Source organism: Lampris incognitus, chromosome 3 (genome assembly GCF_029633865.1).
Source record: "Lampris incognitus isolate fLamInc1 chromosome 3, fLamInc1.hap2, whole genome shotgun sequence".
Lineage (NCBI taxonomy): Eukaryota > Metazoa > Chordata > Actinopteri > Lampriformes > Lampridae > Lampris > Lampris incognitus.
This window is the reverse complement of record NC_079213.1, coordinates 112,328,218-112,356,070: the sequence shown is the minus strand read 5'-3', so window position 1 is coordinate 112,356,070 and position 27,853 is coordinate 112,328,218. Positions and strand designations below refer to the sequence as shown.

The 27,853-nt window shown below is 51.6% G+C and overlaps 1 protein-coding gene across 1 annotated transcript in view; it reads right to left on the bottom strand.

Moving 5' to 3' along the window:
* Positions 1-1,237: 1,237 nt before the first annotated feature.
* xxylt1 (xyloside xylosyltransferase 1) overlaps positions 1,238-27,853 on the bottom strand; it is a 62,750-nt gene continuing 36,134 nt past the window's right edge. Inside the window, exon 5 of the mRNA XM_056277604.1 lies at positions 1,238-2,645. Coding sequence (XP_056133579.1) covers positions 2,249-2,645 — 397 coding nt within the window. The 3' untranslated portion in view covers positions 1,238-2,248. The remainder of the gene's footprint in view (positions 2,646-27,853) is intronic.

Sequence of the window (27,853 nt, the reverse complement as noted above, 5' to 3'; positions counted from 1 at the left end):
ATATATCTGGTTAAAGTGACAGCCCTGAAGATTGTGTTTTTACTTTGAACAGTGTGTCCTGTGTAGGTGTCGGTGTGGGCCGAGCTTCATTCCAAATGAATGCGAGTCAGCAGGGCTGTTGCGTCACAATCAACCAATAAAACCTGGTGGAACCTGAGTTGTACTTATGGATGTAGTACTATCTGCTGGTAACGGTCTTCTACCAGCTTGTTCTGTCATATCTGCTGGTTACACACGACACCTTCACTTCCTCACACTCGACACTACCTGCCTCCCTCTTCCTCATCTGGCTGCTATGATGACTGACTCGATCACAGTGTGAATGTTTGCAGATTAGCGATTTACCGTATAAACAAGAAACACAATCACAGAGGACGTGTGTGTGTGTGTGTGTGTACATGGAAGGAGACAGCGGCACGCCGGGGAATGAAAAATACACCCGTTAACTGAAAACCCACAGGCTTCGCCCTCCTCGACCGCCCGTACTCACTGTGACGAAAACGTTTCTATGAGTTTGCAGTTTCGTTTCACGGTGACAACCTCAACACAGAGTCTCGTGCTTTTTCCTTCTCTGAAAAAGGAGGGATTAAAAAAAAATATAGGTCAGATCGCAATTCAAAGGGAAGTGTGGCGATTTGAAATAATTGCCTATTACAAACCATTGACGGTGCTCCTCCGAGATTCCTCTGATAGTAGAGGGCCTCCAGGAGCCCCATTCCCATTGTGTGTGTGTGTGTGTGTGTGCACATTCACCACCTCAGAACAATTTCCCCAACCACCAGCTGATGAATATTGAGCACTAACGTGTCTTAGAAATGGGACTTGTCAGTTCAGCGAGCACAGCCAGGAAACTCAGAAAGTGGGTCAGCGACTGCTGTCACGCTCCTGGCCGACTGCCCCTCTCTGAAGCCCGCCTTTGCCCTGGCTGCACGTGTGTGTGTGTGTGTGTGTGTATATAAGTACGCAAGTGTGTGTCTTCAGTCTGGTCTGAGCTGTGAGTGTAGACTGTGACTGTAACCCCACCACTTCCACCAACCAGATGCCATCTCTCGTCTTCCTCCTCCCACACACAGAAAAGGTGGACTGGAGCACAACCGGGCCAGTGTGTCAGAGCTGGCACCCGCATGGTCCGCTGAAGTGGAATCCAGCAGCGGGTGACAAAAGCCCCCCCACCCCCCCCCCCCATCCCACCCTCCCTCACTTGCCTCCTCCCCGCGGGAGGGGTGGTGGCCCCGGATTAACCCTCAGCAGGTGAAGTGCAGTGTGGGGTTGGGGGTGGGTGAAAGAGAGTGTAGACTCCACGGGGACTCTGTGTGTTGTAGCGGCTGACGGACATTCTCCGTCGCCACTGATTCACAACGAGGAATATTTCGATTATTACGGGGAAGAGTTTTTCCAAAGAACTAGACGATGGAAAATAGCCCCTCTCGCGGCTCTTTTGGATTCTAGTGCCAAAGCAAGTCAAGTCCATTTTATTTGTATCGCCCATTGTCAGCGTACTCTAAACAGAAGAAATAACAAAGCAAAACTGAGTGGCAGCCTTGTTGTGTAACAACTTGGGAAACCTGTTTGTTAGTACTGTGCTGTCTGTTCTGGCCACTGCTGCATGTGAATGGCTCAGAATCAGTCACCCTCCTAACCAGCAGTGGGTGCAGTCTGCAGTCAAAGTGGTCCGGTATGGGGCGACCGGGTAGCATGGCGGTCTATTCCGTTGCCTACCGACACGAGGATCTCCGGTTCGAGTCCCCGTGTTACCTCCGGCTTGGTCGGCCGTCCCTACAGAGACAATTGGCCGTGTCTGCGGGTTGGAAGCCGGATGTGGGTGTGTGTCCTGGTCGCTGCACTGGCGCCTCCTCTGGTCGGTCGGGGCGCCTGTTCAGGGGGAGGGGGAACTGGGGGGAATAGCGTGATCCTCCCACGTGCTACGTCCCCCTGGTGAAACTCCTCACTGTCAGGTGAAAGGAAGCGGCTGGCGACTCCACCTGTATGGGATGAGGCATGTGGTAGTCTGCAGCCCTCCCCGGATCAGCAGAGGGGGTGGAGCAGTGACCGGGACGGCTCGGAATAGGGGGGTAATTGGCCGGATACAATTGGGGTAAAAATCCAAAGAAAAAAAACAAGTGGCCCAGTAATGTAAACGTTCTTTAACTGAAAACAACCCTCACATTTTCAGTGAATTTCCTCAGACAAGACTTAAGTGCTTCCTGGACCGCTATTTGGCCCTGCAGACAGTCGAGGGCCCCATAAGCTAATCGTCGGGTATGGGGGTGTTACAGTTCCCATGGTAGATGTATACTGGTCCCTCGCAGCGGTAGTACAACTGAAACACGTCGCCGTAGCCATGCTCTCTCCACCACGTGCACAGCTGGCGGTTCCAGCCGCAGGCCAGGGCGTGGAACAGTTCAGGGTGCTCCATCCCAATCATCGTGAAGAAGTCCTGGTCCCCGAGGTGGCCCCTGAAGCGGTACTGGTCAGCCAGTTTGGCCACATTGCCAGGCTCCAGCAGCTGGTTGTAGAGGGCTGAGGTTCTCATGGCCCCCAGGTCCAACAACATTACTCCACTGTTGAAGCCCGGTAGGCCGTCTGGAGGAGGTTCTCCTACCTTGGTCTTGGGGTTCTCCTTGCGGTATTGCCAGAAGGTGTGTCTGTGGGAGAGAGACAGAAAATAAGTATGGAGCTTAACTCCATCAGAGTGGAATACCAGGGTTAGGGCTTCATTCCTACTAAAGAGATACACTAGAAATGTAGATATTCAGTTATTTGTGCTGACGCAAAGCCCTCGAGAGAAAAGTCTCCATCCTTCGACAAATTATGATGGGTAGTCAGTCTAAAGTTGAGACTCAGACATGGTGGGGTCAGAGCCAATCAGGGTATAATATCTCAGTTTTGCCTTTGTACAACCCAAAAGCAAACTGATGTTTTGGTATGACGTTGTGAAAAAAGGCACAACCAACGTGTCAACTCTGGAACTTTCTACTCACTGAAGGGAACTTGTGTAGATAAATGGTGAAACGTCTCATTCAGATGTGTGTTTGGGCTGAACTGTGGTGGCTCTGTTTTAGTCCAAGTCTGCTGAACAAGCAGCGCTGAAGTCCAAAATATAGGAAGGAAGCAGGTTCAGGAGCAACACAGGGTGCCAGGGGCCCACGCAAACTCAGCGCCCTGGTCTGCCAACCAACACCAAGTCCCTGGCAGTCTCGGAACCGGACATACTGATTTCTGCTACCAGCAGACACACAGCAACTACAGGGTGAGTTGGTGAAAACGGTGGATGGAATGATGGAGTCAGTCATTACGAATGAATTGTTAGTGGTCAGTTTTGAAGTTTTCCCAGTTTTCAAACCTACGCCATGGGATACGGCAAGAAAATCAGCCGACCACCTTCAACAACTGCTATTAGAAGAAAGCTACTTTCTTTTGTCATCTGTCATTCTTACAGTGAATGTGTCCTCTGCATGTAACCATCCTATTGTGTAGGAGCAGTGGGCAGCTGCAGCGCCCGGGGACCACCTCCAGGTCTTCTTTTCACTGCCTTGCTCAGGGGCAAAGGCAGGAGCATTAACCCTAACATGCATGTCTTTTTGATGGTGGGAGGAAACCGGAGCACCCGGAGGAAACCCACGCAGACACGGGGAGAACATGCAAACTCCACACAGAAAGGACCTGGGGTGGCCCGAGGTTCGAACCCGGGGCCTTCTTGCTGTGAGGCAACAGTGCTGACCACTGGGCCACCCTGCAGCGCTACTGCTGAACTTTCCACCGTGAGTTATAACGCCGGTTGACGACTAGCATAAAGGTTACTGGTGTAGAACTGAACTCATTAAGAGTCTCTTATCTTTCCAGTGCGACTTGAAGCCTCCATGTTCTTCACTTCTCCCTGTTGAGGAATGTGAGGTGAGGAACTTGGGAGCCAGGCGGTGTGTTTATTCAGCTGTGATTAGCCTAAATGTAAAGGGAGCGACTTTATAAAGTGTGGCTCTGTAGCTTCCCCTATGGGTCACAGATCCTCGGCCAACCCTGTCCCTCCACCGTTCCTCTTAGTCCCCGATGCACAGTGAGCCAAATGAAGGCCACTTGAGGTGATAAACTATGGATTCCACACAGCCAGGTCAACGCCAATCACAGCTCTCTAATGAGCGGAACGCTTTTACAGGAAAACCACAAAGCGGTTTGGGCCAGAGAGGGCGAGGAAAACCTCTGTAACAGCGGCGAATAGATGACAGATTTATCACAGGGGATGTGAACATGAGGGAGGGAAGTTCCAGGGGAATATCCACCATTGGTGTGAAGGCAATGTGGGAAAGAAAGAGAAGGAAATAACCCCCGGACCAGCGGGTATCAAACTATGAATCAGGGTTCACAAGGGGGTTGCGACAGGGGGCCAGGAGGGCTGTGGGGCGTCCGCAAAAAAAACCATGTTGTTTTTAGACATTTTCTTTTTGTGAAAACATGACCTTTCATACTTTGAGTCAATGCGAGCAAAACAAAGATTTTATTGCATTCAGTAGCAGGACGCCAGTGAAGGCTGGTGAGGGGAGTCCTGCACTGACCATCGATACAGACAGCGTTCGTAATTATCTCGCTTTTTGACAGGTCACGAGAATTTATTGCTGATTTATATTTGCTGGGGCCAAAACGTGTCTACACAGGTGGGTCACGGCATGTGAAAGTCCAAGTTATAATACTATTATCGGTAACACTTTAGTATGGGGAACGTAGTCGCCATTAATTAGGTGCTTATTAGCATGCAAATTAGCAACATATTGGCTCTTAATTGGTCATTATTACCTACTCATTAATGCCTTATTCTGCATGGCCTTATTATACAACCAGTAAGCCATGAACTGAGTTTTCCCTCTATAACCTCAGAAGTATTGCTTATTAGTAGTACCACCTCAATATGCTTTGCTTAGTATGGCCTTTATAAGGTGGTAGTACCACAAGAAGAGTTATTCTCCCTTACTAACACTTAATGAATATGCTCTGTTCTTACATAACAACACACAACACTACAAGTGTTCATAGTGTTAAATTAGTGTCAATTAAGTTTTTGTTACTTAGAATATGTTCCCCATACTTAAGTGACATCTTGATCATTACTAATTCACTAGTAATTGAGTTTTTTTACGTTCCCCATACTAAAGTGATATCTTGATCATTACTAACTCACTAGTAATTAAGTTTTTGTTACTTAGAATATGTTCCCCATACTAAAGTGATATCTTGATCATTACTAATTCACTAGTCATTAAGTTTTTGTTACTTAGAATATGTTCCCCATACTAAAGTGACATCTTGATCATTACTAATTCACTAGTAATTAAGTTTTTGTTACTTAGCATATGTTCCCCATACTAAAGTGACATCTTGATCATTACTAATTCACTAGTAATTAAGTTTTTTTTATGTTCCCCATACTAAAGTGTTACCCTATTATCATTATAATAATTCCCCCGCGAGAGCAGGCCGCTCCATGTCTAAGCCAGGGACTGACCTACTGAGTTAGTTATGTGGTTCAGGTCTGCCAAGTGTCTGGATTTTCTTTTTTTTTTTGTGGATTCCCCCCCTCCTTCCCCCCCCTAATTGTACTCAGCCAATTACCCCACTCTTCCGAGCTGAGCTGACCCGGTCTCTGCTCCACCCCCTCTGCCGGTCCGGGGAGGGCTGCAGACTTACCACGTGCCTCCTCCCATACATGTGGAGTCACCACCCGCTTCTTTTCACCTGACAGTGAGGAGTTTCACCGGGGGGACGTAGCGCGTGGGAGGATCACGCTATTCCCCCCCAGTTCCCCTTCCCCCCTGAACGGGCGCCCCGACTGACCAGAGGAGGCGCTAGAGCAGCGACCAGTACACATAACCAAATCCAGCTTCCCACCCACAGACACGGCCAGTTGTGTCTGTAGGGACGCCCGACCGAGCCGGAGGCAACCGGAGACCCCCCGTGTTGGTAGGCAACAGAATAGACCGCCACGCCGCCCGGACACCCGAAAATGTCTGGAGTTTCCTCACTGAATTCTTAAGGTGCTCTTGGATGCACTTGGAATGTGGTGAAAGCCGGAGGCTGTGTTAGCTGTCATATGGACTGAAGCCGTGTCTGGGATCATTCCCTCGTTCTCCGTCCCCTACTCGCGAAACTCAGCCATGCGCTCTACAGGGAGGAAAAACGGAGATTTCGGACACCACCGCTACATCACTTTATGGCTTCTTCTCATCCCGTCGCGGTGCTTTGTGACGCTTTTAGCACAGTGTAAACTCATCGGGATGCTCCATTTTCTGTTGCATTGTGGGAATTTTTTATGGCACTATGAAGCGAACAAATTCCAAGGAGGCAGTGTAAATCACAGGGAAGGTGAACCAAGTTTCAACGGTGGGTTTAAGTTCCTCCTCCTCCTCCTCCTCGTCCTCCTCCTCTACTTTGGAAAGAAAAATGGAGGCTTGGAGGGCGACGGCCTCCCAGAGCTCACGAGGACGCCGGGGGTCTCCTGCTATGGGAGCAGCAGGGTACGCCTTCTGAACACGAGGGCTCCCTGGACGGCACAAGGATTTCCAGATTGGAGGAGGAGGTAATGATTGAGGGCATGTGGGGGGGGGGGGCACATGAAAGCAAATCTTTTCTATGTGGGGAACCTGTGCGTGACTGCTTGGTTGCTTCTAAGGACTTCTGCGTCTCCTCTTTCTTCCAGAAGATGATCCTGTGTATAGTATGTAATTACAGACCCCAGGCTGGACAGCTCTGGATTGTTCCCCATGGTTACTGCTTTTATCCTCCCGTCTTCTGCTAAAAAGAGGTCAGGAGAGTTAGGAAAACATGGAGACAGAGGGCCGTAGATCGTCAGGTCTACGGGCCGGCAGCCATCTGCCAGACCGGCCAGGCTGCCAGGCTGGGACGGAGACGCTATGGATGCCACGGACGCCAATCCAACACGCAGCTCATGTCGTTCACTCTTGTTTTCTGAGTTTTCTCCCCTTTTCTCCCCAGTTGTGCTCGGTTGGCCAATCGCCCCGCTCTTCCGAGCCGTCCCGGTCTCTGCTCCACCCCCCTCTGCTGGTCCAGGGAGGGCTGCAGACTACCACATGCCTCCTCCCATACATGTGGAGTCACCAGCCGCGTCCTTTCACCTGACAGAGGGGAGTTTCACCGGGGGGACGTAGCGCGTGGAAGGATCACGCTGTTCCCCCCAGTCCCCCCTTCCCAACTGAACAGGCGTCCCGACCGACCAGAGGAGGCGCCAGTGCAGCGACCAGGACACATACCCACATCCGGCTTCCCACCCGCAGACACGGCCAATTGTGTCTGTAGGGACGCCCGACCAAGCCGGAGGTAACGCGGGGATTCGAACCGGCGATCCCCGTGTTGGTAGGCAACGGGATAGACCGCCGCGCTACCCGGACGCCCCCGTGTGGTTCATCTGAGACTGAATGGATTATGATGAAAGTTAATTCGAGTCGAAGCTGCACAATAGAATAACAAGGCTGAGAACTGGATTTCTAGTTCGGGTGACATGAACGGACACATGCTGACCCTCTGACCTTAGATGTCAAGCTACTGGCACAGCTGCTCGCCCATCGATACCCACGAGTTGCTGTTTACCTCCGAGGAAGACTAGAGAGGATGAAAGGCAGTCTCCTGTATTGAGACTTGGTCACATTCTGGTCTTCAGAATTGGGGGTGCTTGGTAGGGTTCTACCTCGACCCAGTGGACCCTCGCTCTCTTTGCTGTGGGTGGAAATGTCAGTAGTTTTTCCCGGGCTCAGCTTTCTCTTTGAGAAAGAACAAAACAAGGGTGTCCGGGTGGCGTGGCGGTCTATTCCACTGCCTACCAACACGGGGATCGGTGGTTCGAATCCCCGTGTTACCTCCGGCTTGGTCGGGCGTCCATACAGACATTATTGACCATGTCTGTGGGTGGGAAGCCGGATGTGGATATGTGTCCTGGTCGCTGCACTAGCGCCTCCTCTGGTCGGTTGGGGCGCCTGTTCAGGGGGGAGGGGGGAATAGCATGATCCTCCCACGTGCTACACCCCCCTGGTGAAACTCCTCACTGTCAGGTGAAAAGAAGCGGCTGGCGACTCCACCTGTATGGGAGGAGGCATGTGGTAGTCTGCAGCCCTCCCCGGATCGGCAGAGGGGGTGGAGCAGAGACCGGGACGGCTCAGAAGAGTGGGGTAACTGGCCGGATACAAGTGGGGGGGGGGTTAAAAAAGAAAGAACAAAACACTCTCTTCAATACTCTGTCTGGCTTGCAACGGAGCCCAAAACAAGAAGCCGAACGGGGAACAAATTCCCCTAAAACACACAAGCACCAAGCTCTCCCAGAATAGAAGAAAGCCCAACTCTCGAACCGGCCCTCTGGAAATCTTCAGGATGAAATATTCATGTGGAAAGGCACCGGCTTAAACCGCACGAGGACACCGAGGGAGGATAGCGTGCTGCACTGAGCAGTCGGCAACTTGGTGAAGGAATACGAATCACCCCTTAAGTCATCGCCTCGCTACGCTGAACACGTAAGGGAAATTTGCAAGCAGCCTCCCCGGTCTGAATGATCATGTGGGAGCCCAGGTTTATGTAAAAAAACAAAAAACAAACATGGTGAGGGCTGAACAGGAGGACCATGGGGCCTCTTATTGTGCATCCCTCTTTACTTTGCAGCTCCATCCATCCATCCATCCATCCATGGTCCATCCATCCATGGTCCATCCGTCCATCCATCCATCCTTCCATCGTCTTAACAGCTTATCCTGCTCTCAGGGTGGCGGGGATGCTGGAGCCTATCCCAGCAGTCATTGGGCGGCAGGTGGGGAGACAACCTGGACAGGCCGCCAGGCCATCACACAGGGCCGACATACATACACACACACACACACATTCACACCTAGGGGCAATGTAGTACAGCCGATTCACCTGACCGACACGTCTTTGGACTGTGGGAGGAAACCCACGCAGACATGGGGAGAGCATGCAAACTCCACACAGAGGACGACCCGGGACGACCCCCAAGGTTGGACCACCCCGGGGCTCGAACCCAGGACCTTCTTGCTGTGAGGCGACCGCAGTAACCACTGTGCCACCGTGCCGCCCCTTTGCAGCTCCATCAATTGTTTTTTTTTGGGGGGATTTTTTCTCCCCAGTTGTATCCGGCCAATTACATTACTCTTCCGAGCCATCCTGGTTGCTGCTCCACCCCCTCTGCCGATCCACGGTGGCGTAGCGGTTAGTGCGGTCGCCTCACAGCAAGAAGGTCCTGGGTTCGAGCCCCGGGGTAGTCCAACCTTGGGGGTCGTCCCGGGTCGTCCTCTGTGTGGAGTTTGCATGTTTTCCCCGTGTCTGTGTGGGTTTCCTCCGGGGGCTCCGGTTTCCTCCCACAGTCCAAAGACATGTAGGTCAGGTGACTCGGCCGTACTACATTGTCCCTAGGTGTGAATGTGTGTGTGTGTGTGTGTGTGTGTGTGTGTGTGTGTGTGTGTGTGTGTGTGTGTGTGTGTGTGTGTGTGTGTGTGTGTGTGTGTGTGTGTCGGCCCTGTGTGATGGCCTGGTGGCCTGTCCAGGGTGTCTCCCACCTGCCGCCCAATGACTGCTGGGATAGGCTCCAGCATCCCCGCGACCCTGAGAGCAGGAGAAGCGGCTCAGATAATGGTTGGATGGATAATGGATGGATGGATAATGAATGGATGGATGGATAATGGATGGATAATGGATGGATGGATAATGGATGAATGGATAATGGATGGCTAATGGATGGATGGATAATGACGGATGGAGGTAACTAACGGGCCAATGTTTGGAGGTTTCGAGCCACTGTAAGGATGTCCAGAAACTTCTTTTAAGTTCTTTTCAGTGGACTAGCACGTCAGTTCATGATGCTAATGGTTTAAACGGCTATTTCGATAAGGCGTCTAATGTGGATATGAATCTGAGAGGCTCGTACTACCTCACGTTAATGATTTGTATTAACACTGACGGTGTGCGTTATTTCCGAGTTGGTATGACGTTGCACGTAGTGTAAAACCCGGCGGGTCTGCACTGAAAGTCATGCAGAACTGAGCCGAGTTGACCAGCTCACTTCTGCAGCCGAACCTCATGTAGATTTCTGGCCCATATGTTAGCGACCCATGTTACGGCGACGGTAACGTGGGGACGTGATCGTAACCTTGGTTACGGTAGAATAGTAGCGTAGCCATTGCTGGCTCTGCTTTACGATATCACCATCTAGTGGCATAGAGTAAGTCAAAGAAATGAATGAAAATAATAATAATAATAATAATAAAGCAGCGGACATGGCAGACAATATTACATACAGATGGGACATCTTCTGTCCTTGTGTACTTGTACACCCATGCTGGTTTATGTCAGACTGGACTCAGTATTTGTTAACATTGAAAAGGAAAAATCAGCATTTCCACATGTTTTTTCGTTCCTCTCTGGGACTTCTGACTCGCTGAGACGGATCAGGTCTCTGCCAAGTCTCTCCAGTAAAGTGTCTTGTGTTTTCTGAGCTGGAAGGCTGACATCAGTAGGCTACAAAGACACCCTGTGCCGTGCGTCCTCCCCGTCCTCTAATCCTCCGATGCCTTCCACTTCGTTCTTCCCAGCGAACGGCGTGCTCTCTGAGAGCGTCTGGTGCCTCTCTCTGCCGGATGGCTCTGGCAAACTGGACCTGGTTTACCGCTGGGCGCTGCTTTCTGCTGCCAGGCAGAGCAACGAGATTTAACAAGTCCTGAAGTGTTGCACACTTACGACATACACACTGACTGAAAACAGCCCGCTCAAAAACCTAACACATCCCGGGCGTCCGGGTGGCGTGGCGGTCTACTCCGTCGCCTACCAACACGGGGATCCCGGTTCGAATCCCCGTGTTACCTCCGGCTTGGTCGGGCATCCCTACAGACACAACTGGCTGTGTCTGCAGGTGGGAAGCCGGGTGTGGGTATGTCCTGGTCGCAGCACTAGCGCCTCCTCTGGTCGGTCGGGGCGCCTTTTCAGGGGGGCGGGGGAACCGGGGAGAACAGCGTGATCCTCCCATGTGCTACGCCCCCCTGGTGAAACTCCTCACTGTCAGGTGAAGAGAAGCGGCTGGCGACTCCACCTGTATGGGAGGAGGCGTGTGGTAGCCTGCAGCCCTCCCCAGACCGGCAGAGTGGGTGGAGCAGAGCCCGGGGTGGCTCGGGGAGCGGGGTGATTGGCCAGCAACAATTGGGGAGAAACGGGGGGGGGGGTAAGAAAACATAACACATCCTAACATCTACGGGGGGGGGGTGTATAGATTGCACATCCCATAATAGAAGGGCTAAACTAGCTTACATTGATGAGTAAGGGGGTCTAGCATGGGGGTTCGGTTCGGGCTGAAACTTGACTATGTTCATATCTCCAGCCTTAACGCTCAACTCCGAGGTTTCGATTCGCTCATCGTGTCTGTGGGCGACTCGTGTCTGAACCGTGTGGACTGAAAGGAGTCGCACGCTCACATTCACAACACAACATCACGCACAAGAACGACCGAACGTAGCTGTGGCGGAGCGTGCACGAAGACGGCGGTGATGGACGCCGGGGGACGCTGGGGGACCCGGTGACGTCATGTTATCATGTCACGCTGAACATGGTGACTATATGGAGTGACACCGCAACAGCGTCACGAGAAGATGTCCGCTGTCGTTGGTTTGTGCGAGAAAGTCGTTCCAGGAAGGAATCAGATGTAAGTTGCTGCTGTGAACCCGACCTGAGCCAAATGAACAAGCCTCTCAGAGTCCAGCACCGAGGCCTGCTGCCTGACGGCGGTCCAAGTGGTACAACACGACTGACTCGGAGGTGTGGAGGAGGACCTGGAAACAGATCCTCATGTGTCACCTCCCCCCCCCCCCCCCATTAACAAGACTGCTGGATGTCCGGGGATGTGAGTAAGACGTACAAAAATGTACCAATCATTTCCCGGGCAGAGCAGGATGAGCAGCTCTCGATCAGAATCTGCCTGAAGATTTCCTGATCAACGGGGGAGAGCGAGAAATCATCAACAATCCCCTGCCTGACTTGGTTACAGCGGCCGACGCTCCGGGCTGGTGTGGTGCAGACAGCTGAAGCTTTACAGAAGAAAACAACAACACCAACAACGAGAACAACAGCCAAATGTAAAGCGCACGCCTCCAGCGAGTGACCTTCATGTAAGAGGGCCTCGTCTCACTTCAGACGTGACGGCGGGCGTGGGAGAGCGTCTCCAGTAATGAAGCCGTCTGTGGTGCGGCGGGCACCGAACGTGGCGGCTGGGCACAAGCGTTGTCCTGCATAACGTCCCGTCCATTAGCGGCCCAACGAGGGCCGAGCTGAGGGCCCTCCACGCTCACCACGGGAAACACTCCGCCGGAGAGGACGCACAAGCCTGCTGGTACACACACACACACATGTCCACACTGAACTCCATATCAAGGTTTGCTGTGGCTGCAGTGTGCTTGCTAGCATCAGGCTTTTACCCCAAACACCGCCCTCGTGGATAAATGAGCTGATCCTTGACCTTGGTTTCGACATGACTGGGTCATGTGAAACGTGGCCGAAACCAAATCTTTCCCTCCCCTTCAATCAGGGGTCTCCAACTACCGGCCTGGCAGTCTGTGCCGTTAAAAGAAACATTTGTGCTCTTTTACTATGTAAGAAATAAACCAATATTCAGCTAAAGGAAGGACACAGTTCTGAACCCCATCGCTGTCAGAATCGTCCCCAACTGGTGTCGCTCTTTTGGGCCGGATTTGTACCTCCTCCTTCAGGACACGAGTCCACGTGGCACGGTGTGATAGAGTGGTACCGTCTTTCAGTTGAGTATTTAGCACTGTAGAGGAGCTCCTCGTCCCAGATTCCTGTCCATCTTCTGGAAGAAAGTGCCGGTTCAAAGTTCAGGTCCTACTTAGTCTGCCTGCACTGCACTGAGGGGAGAACATCAGTCTCGTCTGGGCTGTCACTCGCTCCATCATCGTTGGAGCCCAGGACTCCCCATGTGTTGGGCCTGTTCCATTTTACAAACACACACACACACATATATATATATATAGATATATATCTAGATATATATCTAGATATATATATATATATATATATATATATATATTAAAAAAAGCCTTTGGCGGGATTCTGTTGTGGAGTAGCTGACTCGGTGTATCCACACCTTTTCTGGGGGGGGGGTGCTATAGTACACTGGCCTTTAACTACGTCCTCCCTACCGGATGAGACGATTTCCACGACCCCATCTTTATGACAAGCTGGCTTCCTTGGCATCTGATCCAAATAACAACAATGTGTTAATTACGCAACATATTTAACACGAGAACGATCGGGATTTCACGCCTACCTCAAACGACCACGGGCAGTCAAAATGGCGGCCGGTTTTGAAACTCTATATCTCGTCAAGATAAATACCCCGTTGAGATATTAACGCATTACACATGTTAGTGTGTCTGTTATGAAACTAACTGACACCAACATAACAGTTTAACAACTTTAATACTATTTTTCAAACAATTTAAAATGGCCGCCAAAATCCTGAGCTCCCTGGATGAAAAATACAAGGATCTTCTGACACAAGAACTGCTTGACATGGCCTCTGCTCTGGAGCCACGGTTCAAGCTGAGATACATCAGTGAGGACAATGTTGGACTGATCCAAGCCATACTGACTTCTCAGATGGCGAGGACTGCGCCTGCGGGCGAGGTAGTAGTAATTAGTGTGATTACATACAGATACAGAATTTATTATAAATGAATGAGACGAAGTGCTGTAATGTGCTGTTATCTACTTTCTGGATATGGATGCTAAATATGTGTCATTAGATTGGATTAGGTATTCATACTTTATTTACCATACTCTTTTCAAGGAGATGGGCCCAACTGATCCCCGCCTTGCGGCTGCTGGGGATGTACCCACTTCAAAGAAAAGGAAGACCTTGGGGAGCTTCTTCAAGACCGCTGAGGGAACCACACCAAGACCCCAGCAGGAACAACAAGCTATAGCCCCTGAGCTACAGTCCTACCTACAATTAGGCAACCTTGACAGTGAGGAGGACCTGCTGGACTGGTGGAGGGAACACCAGAGACTCTACCCACAACTCCCAAAACTGGCAAGAAAGTACTTGTGCATTCTGGCCATGAGCTCCCCTTCAGAGAGGGTCTTTAGCACTGGGGGAAACGTAGTGACCGATCTTCGCTCTTCTCTCAAGCCAGACAATGTTGACAGGCTGGTCTTACTTGCCAAAAACCTGTAAACACTATACTATTGCCAACATTATTGTCTTTATTATTATATTAAAATTATTGTATTTTCTGCACAGGCCTGAATTGTTTTCATTTGGTTGCATTATGTGGGAGCATATTTGTTTTTAGTGAGCCTATTTTGGGTACAAATCTATTTACATTCTGCTTCTAAGAGATGCACTGAATTCAGGTGAATAAGAACCTCGTCTTATTTTGATGCAAAGATTTGTTGATAAGCAAGACTGTAATAATAATAATAATAACAATAATAATAATAATACATTTTATTTGTGGGCACCTTTCAGAGCACTCAAGGACACCTTACAGAACACAGTAAAAACCAGTAGCACTGTGTCAGACAGCAGGGTAGACAATAAAAAGTTAACACAACAGGTAAGTATAAAATCATCATCTGCACAAAACCCAGTGAAGTGTGGATCAGATGAATATGCCAGGGTGAAAAGGTGCGTTTGGAGATGGGATGTGAAGGTTGGAAGAGAGTCAATGCTGTGAAGGTCTTGTGGGAGAGAGTTCCATAGACGGGGGGGGGGGGGCATGAAGGCTCTAGGCCCCATGGTAGTCCAGCGGGCCGATGGTGTAGTGGGTTGGAGAGCAGAAGAGGATGTGAGAGTGCGGGAGGGCGTGTGGATATGAAGGAGTTCAGAGAGATATGAAGGAGCTAGGTCATTAAGGGCCTTAAAGGTGAGGAGCAGGATCTTGAAGTCAGTATGGTATTTAAACAGGGAGCCAGGGGAGCTGCTGAAGAACAGGAGTGATGTGACCTATGGAGGGAGTTCTGGTGATAGAACCATGGAGCACAACATGGAAGTTAAAGCAGTGCTCTGTTTACTATTTAGATGTTAAAGTTCAATAAACCCCCTCCCCCCTTTTTGCTCCCTAATTGTATCTGGCCAATTACCCCACTTTTCTGAGCCGTCCCGGTCGCTGCTCCACCCCCCCTGCCGATCTGGGGAGGGCAGCAGACTACCACGTCTCCTCCGATACATGTGGAGTCGCCAGCCGCTTCTTTTCACCTGACAGGAGGAGTTTCACCTGGGGGACGTAGTATGCGGGAGGATCAAGTTACTCCCCCCGGTTCCCCCCCGCCCCCCGAACAGGCACCCTGACCGACCAGAGGAGGTGCTAGTGCAGCAACCAGGACACATCCCCACATCTGGCTTCCCTCCCACAGACACGGCCAATAGCTTGTTTGCAGTCATGTGATTCTGATGACGCGCGAGATTCGGACGGAGGGCAGGAAGTGAAAAGCAGAATGGACGAGATGGAGCTAGCCCGAACTGTGCTAGTTTAGACGATAGCATGAGAGGAAGGTATAAACAGGAAGTAAGACATGTTGGACATGAGCCTTATATTATGAAGAGAGATCTTTTTTGATGAAGTGGTCACGGCACACACCTGTGTTACCCCACTCCGCTCCTCCCGACCGCAGGCGACGGTTCGCAAGCCCTTTTTTCTGGCATTTTCGGTCAATTTCTTCCATTTTTTACCCCCTCATGAACAACAACTTTTGGTACTAAATAAAAACTCCTCGTGGTTTCTCAGTTAATGACGCCAAACATAGACTTTTCGACCGTTTGTGACAGCGCTTCCTATGTAGAAAATCACTTCCTGCCCTCCATCTGTAGTTCGTGACGTCATATGCAAACAACCTACTGTGTCTGTAGGGATGCCCGACCAAGCCGGTGGTAACATGGGGATTTGAACCGCCTTCCCCATGTTGGTAAGCAACGAAATAGACCGCCATGCCACCCGGGTGCCCCAGTAAAAATACTTTGTCCCTAAAATCAATGAATAATCGTGACGTCAACATTGATCAAAATAATCGTCATTATCATTTTGGCCATAATCGTGCAGCCCTACTCCCCAACTGCAGCTATCCTCGTACACAAACTTACAAATCCTGTTTTTGGTGTTTTATTGAATCTCTCCATGAGCCCGTCTGTTTGGGGGCGGTACACACTCATGCATTTTGATTTTATACCCAATAACTTGTCAAACTCGTGTAGTGCGCGTGACATAAACGATGTGCCGTGGTCTGTCGGATTCTGACGCGGGAAATCACATGACACCGTGCCTGCACAAGGCTTTTAGCCGAGATGTGCCCAGTGGCATGGCTTCGGGGTAGTTCGTTGCGTAATCCACCGACTAACTCAAAGCGAGTTCCCCGTGCAGCGCCATCTCATGGCCTCACAAGATCCATGCCAACACGCTCAAATGGAACCTCAATCAATGGTAAAGGGCCCGTGGCACTTTGGGGTGGATGGCAGGTTTACCAACAATTCCCAGCAAGACGCATGGCTGTGAATGCCCGGCCAGTACGCTCGAGCCATTATTTGGTCGAGTGTTTTATTGCAACCCAGGTGACCTCCAATGGGGTTGTGATGGGCAGCCTGGAAGAGCAGCTCCCGGCTGCCCTTCGGGACTAACAATTGTGTGGTTCTTTGTGCAGTTTGACTGGTCTCTAAATAAGGGCAAAGTACGGTGGCGATAGCGCGGCGCTCGGGTGCACATGTCGACCGTCAATGGCCATCACACAGTCAAAGGCGGAACGCAGTGTGTCATCCCGAGTCTGCTCTGTGGTGAAGTCCTCCGCTCGGCGGACCATTGCAGCCATGCTCGACTCCCCCTCGCCTGACTCGGATGAGCTTGCGTCACCACTTAACACCGTGCACCACTCACACCGCCCTGGCTGTCACGCGAGCCAAATAAAAGGGGCTGCGACAGGTGGAAACTAACTTGCTGCAGCCCAGACTTTATTCCTCCCATACCTTATTTTTATGGCCACCAGTGAACATCCCGTTGGACATACCGAATTTTTACCACTGATGCCTGTACCAATGCCCTGGGCTGAACCAGGCTTTAGTGGATCAGCATCTGCATGGAGCCTGTGTCCACCAATGCCTGATATATGGCCCCCTTGCATACGCCCGGTATGCCGTATCTCCCATCTGGACTGGGCGAAGGAGCTGATGGGCCAAGAACCCGGATCGCCTGGCCTACCTCCATTAATGGACACTCCTGTCGCCAGTGGCCAGGCTTACATCACGTGACGAGATCGAAGATGGCAACTCGCTAGGAGCTACTCTTACTTTGTAGTTTGTTTTTGGGTTATATGTCACTTTTTGTTGCACAAAATGCATTTTGCACAATTACCTATGATCGCCAGACGTTACTGGACATAAGATTAGATGTTCCCAACGGCTGAAAGCCGCAGGGCTTACTGAGAGAGATTACTTATAACAAACAGGTGCCACCATGGAGTAATGGCCGCAGCCAGTGCTGTCGGAGGTGAGGTAAATGAGGCGGCGTCCCGGTGAGGCTACGATGGCATCCTACCCGGCCTCCCGATCCCAAGCATACCGCTGTCTAACGTCCAGTCCCTCAACAACAAGCTGGATGAACTTCATTGCCCAATAAGCTCTCAAAGGGACGTGAAGGTTCTGCCTTACAGAGACTTGACTGGGCTCTAATACACGTGATAGGGCGACACAACTGGAGGGCTGGGTTTTTTGCTGTGCACCACATGCACTGATCCACGATGACTACCGGTAAGGTAAAAGGAGGTGGTGTATGATTCCTTGTTAACAATTCATGGTGCACGGACGTGGAAATAGTCTCTCAGTCCGGTTTACCAGGGTTGGAACAACTAACACTAAGGTGCAGACCGTTCTGTCTCCCAGGGGAATTGAATTCCCTTGCGTGTTGACTGCCGTCTACATAGCGCCATAAGCTACTGCCGCAGTGGCACTGGACGAACCGTATGGAGCCATTAGCCGGCGGGAGAACTTGCACCCTGAAGCCGTTTCAGTTGTGATGGGGGGCTTCAACCACTGTAACCTGAAATCTGTGCTACCACCATTTTACCTCTGGTTGGGCAGGTGACATGACTTGCCTAACCAGAGGCAATAAGACTCTTTCTTTCTTTTCCTGCCCAATTGTGCTTGGTTGGCCAATTACCCCACTCTTCCGAGCCGTCCCGGTCGCTGCTCCACCCCCTCTGCTGATCCGGGGAGGGCTGCAGACTACCACATGCCTCCTCCCATACATGTGGAGTCACCAGCCGCTTCTTTTCACCTGACAGCGAGGAGTTTCACCAGGGGGACGTAGCGCTTGGGAGGATCACGCTATTCTCCCCAGTTCCCCCTCCCTAGCAGTTTCTTGCTGTTCCTTCTCTTGCACTCGTACGAGCCACCAGTGTGGCAAGACTATAGGTCACTGGAAGGGTTCAGACATGGGAGGAAGAAGACATGGTTTTAGGCAGAACACTTGCCTTAGTTTCATGCAGTGTCACCACTGAATGTCTCTGTATGCACAGTTCGTATGGGCCAGTACGCTATTGTGCTGCAGCTGCTGATGCCTCTCTCTGTCTGTCTGTCTCTCTGTCTGTCTCTCTGTCTGTCTGTCTCTCTCTCTGTCTCTCTGTCTGTCTGTCTCTCTGTCTGTCTCTCTGTCTGTCTGACTGTCTGTCTCTCTGTCTGTCTCTCTCTCTGTCTGTCTGTCTCTCTGCCTGTCTGTCTCTCTCTCTGTCTGTCTGACTGTCTGTCTCTCTGTCTGTCTCTCTCTCTGTCTGTCTGTCTCTCTGTCTCTCTCTCTGTCTGACTGTCTGTCTCTCTGTCTGACTGTCTGTCTCTCTCTCTGTCTGTCTGTCTCTCTCTGTCTGTCTGTCTCTCTGACTGTCTGTCTCTCTCTCTGTCTGTCTGTCTCTCTCTGTCTGTCTGTCTCTCTGTCTGACTGTCTGTCTCTCTCTGTCTCTCTGTCTGTCTGTCTCTCTGTCTGTCTCTCTCTGTCTGACTGTCTGTCTGTCTCTCTTGTCTCTCTGTCTCTCTGTCTGTCTCTCTCTCTGTCTGTCTGTCTGTCTGTCTGTCTGTCTGTCTGTCTGTCTGTCTGTCTGTCTGTCTGTCTGTCTGTCTGTCTGTCTCTCTGTCTGTCTGTCTGTCTCTCTGTCTCTCTGTCTGTCTCTCTGTCTGTCTGTCTCTCTTGTCTCTCTGTCTGTCTCTCTGTCTGTCTGTCTCTCTGTCTGTCTGTCTCTCTGTCTGTCTCTCTGTCTGTCTGTCTGTCTGTCTCTCTGTCTCTCTGTCTGGTTTCTGTTCGCCTGTGTTCTCATTCACGTCGGTGTCAGTTCAGGACCCAGCCTCACTGCAGAATATAAAGCATATAGCATGTCAGTTCAGTACACCCGAGGCTGATCACGACTGATCTCCCATATGCAGCGGAGGTTACACCCCACCCCACGACCACAAAATGTACTAGGAAGAGAAAAAAACGTCAACCTGCAGCAGGAAGCGATCAAATCATCTTTAATATTCTGTTTCTTTAATATTAACAGCCAAACTTATCGCCACAAAGCATCGAAGAACTACAAAATTCGCCGTTTGCCATTAATATTATATCCGTCTGCCAGTGTCCAGTGTTATTGACTAGTGAGGCGTGATGGACCGGACCCCGTGTCGTTATTCTGGCCCGATGAACAGGAGGCGTTTATGGCCCGTTAGAATAAAGCTCAGCTCACACTACATAACGCTGTACTGTTCACACCACACAGCTTGTTGTCTTGTCACCGGGAATCTTGACGTCGTCATGGTTTTCACACTACATCACAGAGCGGCGACGGGGGGGGGGGGGGCGGGGGCGAGGGCGTGAACCCCCCCCCCCAAGATCTTTCACCAGGAGGAATCCCCAATGAGTCTGTCTGCTCTCCACACTACGTTTTATCATGGAAACATACGCGAGAAGTGACAAGGGAAACGACGCAACACTACAGACGGGGTTTTTTCCCTCCGAATGTGGACGTCCTGCAGAAACCAGCGCTCCAACCCGTTTATCACTGCAGGTGTTTCCACAAGTTTTCCCACGTGTCGTACTGCATTGTGTAATCGAGTGACTTGTGTTTTGAAAAGTGGGTAGAACCACTTCCAAACACACCTTCCCTGTCCTCCATCTTCCCCCCGCATGTGAGGTACATCCAGTTTACTCTGTAACGTGGGCCGCGTGATGAGACCGCACGACGTATTACGAATACGCACGGCGGCGCAGTGCTTAGCGTGGTCCTGGGTTCGAGCCCCCGGCTACTCCGACCTTGTGCAATGGTCTCGCTAAAGTCCAAAAGGTGCAGAGAATATATATATGTACAATATTCAATATATGAATATATACAAGTTGCATATACTTTGAGATGCAGTGGTTCCAACGGCATGTTGAGACGGACTACTTTTAGCAAACTTAGTTACAAACGTTTATTGAAAAGGTAACGCAAACAGCAAACATTAGTAAAATAACAACAAACTTGTGTGACGCAATGAAAAAAGCAACAGTGTAGCAATTTCACGACAACAGAAAAATTAAAAACAAAAAATCCACCTCTATATAAAAAAGTAAATCAAATACTGATGATATAAACAAAAGTGATGACGCAGAACTTTTCACTCTGATCATGGACTGTAACACGGGACCCATGAGTCTCTCTCAGAGTGGCCCCAGCTTGGGACCCATGAGTCTCTCTCACAGTGGCCCCTGCTTGGGACCCATGAGTCTCTCTCAGGGTGGCCCCAGCTTGGGACCCATGAGTCTCTCTCAGAGTGGCCCCAGCTTGGGACCCATGAGTCTCTCTCAGAGTGGCCCCAGCTCTGGACCCATGAGTCTCTCTCAGAGTGGCCCCAGCTTGGGACCCATGAGTCTCTCTCACAGTGGCCCCAGCTCGGGACCCATGAGTCTCTCTCAGAGTGGGCCCAGCTTGGGACCCATGAGTCTCTCTCACAGTGGCCCCTGCTTGGGACCCATGAGTCTCTCTCACGGTGGCCCCAGCTTGGGACCCATGAGTCTCTCTAACAGTGGCCCCAGCTTGGGACCCATGAGTCTCTCTAACAGTGGCCCCAGCTTGGGACCCATGAGTCTCTCTCAGAGTGGCCCCAGCTTGGGACCCATGAGTCTCTCTCACAGTGGCTCCAGCTTGGGACCCATGAGTCTCTCTCAGAGTGGCCCCAGCTTGGGACCCATGAGTCTCTCTAACAGTGGCCCCAGCTTGGGACCCATGAGTCTCTCTCAGAGTGGCCCCAACTTGGGACCCATGAGTCTCTCTCACAGTGGCTCCAGCTTGGGACCCATGAGTCTCTCTAACAGTGGCCCCAGCTTGGGACCCATGAGTCTCTCTAACAGTGGCCCCAGCTTTGGACCCATGAGTCTCTCTCACAGTGGCCCCAGCTTGGGACCCATGAGTCTCTCTCAGAGTGGCCCCAGCTTGGGACCCATGAGTCTCTCTCACGGTGGCCCCAGCTTGGGACCCATGAGTCTCTCTCACAGTGGCCCCAGCTTGGGACCCATGAGTCTCTCTCAGAGTGGCCCCAGCTCTGGACCCATGAGTCTCTCTCAGGCCCCAGCTCGGGACCCATGAATCTCTCTCAGAGTGGGCCCAGCTTGGGACCCATGAGTCTCTCTCACGGTGGCCCCAGCTTGGGACCCATGAGTCTCTCTAACAGTGGCCCCAGCTTGGGCCCCATGAGTCTCTCTCAGAGTGGCCCCAGCTTGGGACCCATGAGTCTCTCTAACAGTGGCCCCAGCTTGGGACCCATGAGTCTCTCTAACAGTGGCCCCAGCTTGGGACCCATGAGTCTCTCTAACAGTGGCCCCAGCTTGGGACCCATGAGTCTCTCTCAGAGTGGCCCCAGCTTAGGACCCATGAGTCTCTCTAACAGTGGCCCCAGCTTGGGACCCATGAGTCTCTCTAACAGTGGCCCCAGCTTGGGACCCATGAGTCTCTCTCAGAGTGGCCCCAGCTTGGAGTCTCTCTCACGGTGGCCCCAGCTTGGGATCCATTAGTCTCTCTCAGCATGGCCCCAGCTTGGGACCCATAAGTCTCTCTCAGCATGGCCCCAGCTTGGGATCCATTAGTCTCTCTCACGGTGGCCCCAGCTCTGGACCCATGAGTCTCTCTCAGAGTGGCCTTGGCTCCATGCTGCCGGCCGCCTCCATGCAGCACAGCAGCCATGACCTGCTGGGTTTCTCCCCGTAGACAGAGGCCGAGGTGGGCCCCGAACCCCTCAGCGGCGGCCCCCCTGATACGGCTGACAGGTTATGAGCTCCACCACCAGCAGCCTTCCCCCAGTGGTCCACAGCAGTATTTATCCACCGTGTCGGCCTCGGCTGGACCAGAATGCACCTGTGCCTTAGCCGGGACTCAAATGGGCCAGCTCATTACTGGGATGTATACACACGGGCGCCAGCTGACGACCGACTCTGCCCTAAAGCCTCGCCTCTCAAAGCGCCTCCAGGCAGCGTCTCACCAGGAGGCATAACAAACGCCACTCTAGCGGACCTGGTGACAGGCTGCAGCATGCCTCCTTCAGTCACAGACAACCGGCGTTTCCAACACGTCCATGCCATCGGTGTGTGTGTGTGTGTGTGTGTGTGTGTGTGTGTGAGTGTGTGTGGGTGTGTGTGGGTGTGTGTGGGTGTGTGTGTGTGTGTGTGTGTGTGTGTGTGTGTGTGTGTGTGTGTGTGTGGGTGAATTAACTGTAAAGTGCTCTGAGTGGCTGTTGCAGCTGGAAAAGCGCGATAAAAAAATGCAACTTGATCAACTCGTTACCGCCCTCACTGCCAGTCACAACCAGGTCCCGACACGTGTCACACGACAGGATCTGGACTCCCCACCGGTCCGGATATGTAGCCTGCTAGGTGTCTGGGGGGGGGGGGGTCCGCGATGCATCTGTGAACGGTTCAGAGGGCTCGAGTGGCAATTTGTGAGCGCTGAGCCAGCGCCAATCTGCCTCCGATGTGGGGCTTTGGTCCAGGAGCTCCAGGAACTGCTGGGGGTGGGGGGTGGGGGGGTGGTCAGGGCTACAAAATGTAGTGTGAACTGGGCAGAAGTCCACATCGGAGACGGCTGCCCTGAGGAAGGCAGAGTCCAACAGCGCCCTCTGTGACTTAAACTGCAAACTTCACAACGGTCCGGTGCTGCCAACACGTCCTCATTAAAAGAATGTAGAATACTGTTACTCTGGACATGGTTACACACCACACCACCACACCACCACAATACACCACACCACACCACCACAATACACCACACCACCACAATACACCACACCACCACACTACACCACCACACTACACCACACCACACCACACTACACCACCACACTACACCACACCACACCACACTACACCACCACACTATACCACACCACACCACACCACACCACCACAATACACCACACCACCACACTACACCACCACACTACACCACACCACACCACACTACACCACCACACTACACCACACCACACCACACCACCACAATACACCACACCACACCAGCATACTACTACACACCACACCAGCACACTACACCACACCAGCACACTACACCACACCACAGCAGCACACTACTACACACCACACCACACCACACCAGCATACTACTACACACCACACCAGCATACTACTACACACCACACCAGCACACTACACCACACCACACCAGCACACTACACAATAGACTGCTGAACTACAAAACACTACACACTGTTCTGCAAGTAGGGGGAACCTGAGCTGCAGCAAACAGGCTCATTTGCTGGCATCTGATCCCCAAGTGTGAACATTCCCACAGAGAAAACACACACACACACACACACACACATACACATGCACACACACACACACACACACACACACACACACACACACACACACATACGTTGCAGCATGATGGGGAAGTGATGTATTTGTTGTGATCCTGTAAATTTCAGCCGGTGAGGTGGGTTGGTGGTAAAGGATGTGAAGGTGTGCTATGTGTGTTGTGTGTTTGTGTGTGTGTGTGTTTGTGTGTGTGTGTGTATGTGTGTGTGCGTTGGGCGGGGGGGGGGGGAGCAGGGAGACATTAGAAGGGTACCCTGGTTGACTGGCCACAGCTCGGCTACAGCGGCCGAGCGGATACGGATACGTGTGGCGTTCCTGGAGCTCGGCGAGGCGCCGCCGCCGCCGCCGCTGCTGGAATGTGGCTAAGCCAGACACACGAGCTCAGCAGCGGCGGCGGACGCACATGTGTGGACGAATCCCCGACCTGTCTGCACCCAGCCGCCACCAGGGGGCGGCAGCAGCCGAGGGGCAGAGCAGGTCACGTGGTAACCGGAGGGCTGCCGGTTCGATCGTCGACTCCTCCTGGTAAAAATGTGGCGGCGCCCCTGAGCAAGGCACCTCGCCCCTGCCTGCCCCCGACCGGCTGGTTGTTGCCGTTAGGGTGCACGCCACCGTCGCTGTACGAGCGCGGGTGTGAACGTGAGGCGTTAGCTGGAAAGCGACTCGAGTGGCTGTCGCAGCTGGGTAAGCGCTGTGTAAATGCATTGAACAAAAGTACACACACACACACACACACACACTAACATGAACCTTGACCCTTGTCCTAGACCTGACCCCCCTGCCCAGAAACGACCCTTTCCCCCAACAGGGACATTTTTTTGGGGTCCCACAATGAAAAGGTGGTGCGGACTTTACTAAACTCATGAAGACGTCAGGTCCTCATGAGTGTGGATAAAACACACACACACACACACACACAACATATATCTTCACCTTCGGCAGGCCATGGAAACCATGACGACGTCTGTGGGCCGTCGGGCCGCATCGGAGCCACAAGGTCGTCCATGTTTGTCCCAGACGGATGTTGTTTGAGTCGGTCTGTTGTGTCCTGCATGGTGGGCCTTAGCACAGGCTACTTGTCTCTTTTGTTCAACAGCTGTTCTCGACCGCCTTACTGCGGAGCGCCACCTCTGTCTGTCCAGGGCCACCGTCTCCCAGCTGGAGTCCTCTATGGCGCACATCCTCATGTGGCGCTTGAGCACATCTTTATATCTGCACACATATAATCATCCATCCATCCATCCATCCATCCATCCATCCATCCATCCATCCATTATCCAGGCCGCTTGCCCCAGTTGGGGTGGCGGCGATGCTGGAGCCTACCCCAGCAGTCACTGGGCGGCAGGCGGGGAGACACCCTGGGCGGTCTGTCGGTCCATCACAGGGCCGACCCTTCACACCCAGGGCCAGTTTAGTCACCTGACCTACACGTCTGTGGACCGTGGGAGGAAACCGGAGCCCAGTATGTAGTAACAGGAGAACGTTTATCGCCCTGCAACTGACTGCACACGCCCATCCATGTGCATGCATGGCGGGGCGTCCGGGTAGCGTAGCGGCCTATTCCGTAGCCTACCAACACGGGGCTCGCCGGTTCGAATCCCCGTGTTACCTCCGGCTCGGTCGGGCGTCCCTACAGACACAACTGGCCGTGTGTGCGGGTGGGAAGCCGGTGTGGGTATGTGTCCTGGTCGCTGCACATATAATCAGCCAAAGATCATTACAGTGCGTATGTGCAGTATCTCTGAGATTGTGGTTCTGATTCTGTCAGGCGTGCATATTTCATACCGGGATATGTAAATCCGGATATGTCATCACTAGAATAACTCCAGATAACTCAGACCAGTATGTGCAGAATTCTATACAGGGGTATATATGTGGTCTAGACATCTCACACTTTGATAATGTGTACTCAACAGTCCCAGTACGTCCCTGCTGGTCCACACTCGTGTACAAAAGTTCAGCGGTTGCTAAAAAACTGCAGCGTGGGCAAAATGGTCAACTTGGAAACGTCCGAATATCTCCAAGACCAGTTTACCGCCTCGATAATTCGGCATCAGGCTTTGTCAAATAGCACGCTCGCCGTGTAGCTCACCATAATTCAAATAAGTGGGTTCTTCAAAAGCAAGGCAGAGGGAAGGGAAAAGATTCATCTCGTCCACGTCCACGCCTCAGGAGAGACGTGCACAGGGAGACAAAAAGAAAAAAGTGCTTTCAAAGCATTCTTGAGATTGATGATATGCAACCGGAGCTAAATTGGATCCCCTCCCCGGCTCCCTCTCTCCCCTGTCCTACCCAGACCGTTTCATTATTTTCAGTTCCCTGGAGAAGGTCCTCCTGAAAAGAGCAGTTCAAAGCCTCAGAACAAAAGGTTGTCAATTAAGGCAGGAAGCTCCCTCCACATCTCTCTCGGTTCAATTCAAACAGCTTTACTGGCATGAACACAACATCCTCCCAAAGCCGTGTACACAAGAGTCACATGGATCACATGCATGACATGGATCACATGTATTACATGGATCACATGTATTACACGGATCACATGTATGATATGGATCACATGTGTGATATGGATCACATGTATGACATGTATTACATGTGATCACATGTATTACATGGATCATGTATATGACATGGATCACATGTATGACACGGATCACATGCATGACATGGATCACATGCATGACACGGATCACATGCATGACATGGTTCACATGTATTACATTGATCACATGTCTGATATGAATCACATGTATGACATGGATCACATCTATGACATGGTTCACATGCATGATATGATCACATGTATGACATGGATCACATGTATGACATGGATCACATGTATGACATGGATCACATGTATGACATGATCACATGTATGACATGTATGACATGGATCCCATATTACATATAAAGTATGCAGCTGTCAGCTGTGCGGGTTCTGCATTATACTGACGCAGTCCGTTCTCTGACTGCTGCACACGACACGTTTCACCTAACTTTACAGTCCCAGGTGGAGGGCCAGCAGACACCTGACAGTGTCTCTTCTGGGGTTCATATCAGGAAGTTGGTTATTTTCTTGGCTATTTCCCCGTAGTGGAAATGTCTTAGGGCGGCACGGTGGTGCAGTGGTTAGCGCAGTCGCCTCACAGCAAGAAGGTCCCGGGTTTTGAGTCAGTGCTGGTGGGAGCCTGGTTGCCTAGCTTCATCACCAGCTGACTGAGGGGGCTGTTTTCAGGGTCCAGCTCTTGGGTTTTTAGTGCCTTTGAATGGAAGTGTGTTTTTTGGACTTGAATTTAAGTGTGTTCATGATGTTACTGCCATTTTTGTGTGTTTGACAGTAATGGGAAGCATCCCAGTTCTGCTCGGCCGGCGTTATTTGGCGTTTTAGCGTTATTTGTCAACTCAGGGTGGAGGGCCTCCTACACGGGTTCAGTGGGTTTTGCTTTCAGTGTTTTTACTTTTTTTTAATTATGCTGTTGTGACTTTATCCTGGCCGTGTTTTACCTCGTTCTGCGGAGCGGATCTGGCATTGCGTCCTATTATGTGTATTGTAGTTTGTTGTTTTACCTCGACTATGTGCATGATTTTATGCTGTTGTGTAAGACACCTAGAAAGGTGCGATATAAAGTTTATTCTTATTACTTTTTAATCCCAATGCGAAGAGTCCAACAAACGTGGTTGCGGTCGGATGCTCTCGGAGAGTTTCGTCGCCGTTCTTAATGACCGGCAGCTTTCGCGGCGGTACGAACGGTTGTAAGCAAAGGCTCAGCCGAGCAGAATCAGTGACACCAATTCAAGGCATGCAGCCCACTTTCACACCTGTTCAACGGGTGGACTTTAACAAGCCGGCTTCACCCAGCTGCAGAACTCTCCAGTCTGACCGTATGGAGGGAAGCCATCAGAGATACTGGACTGGACTGAGTTTGAAGCATGCAGCACACCTGCGTGGAATTACTCCCATTCACAAATACTGA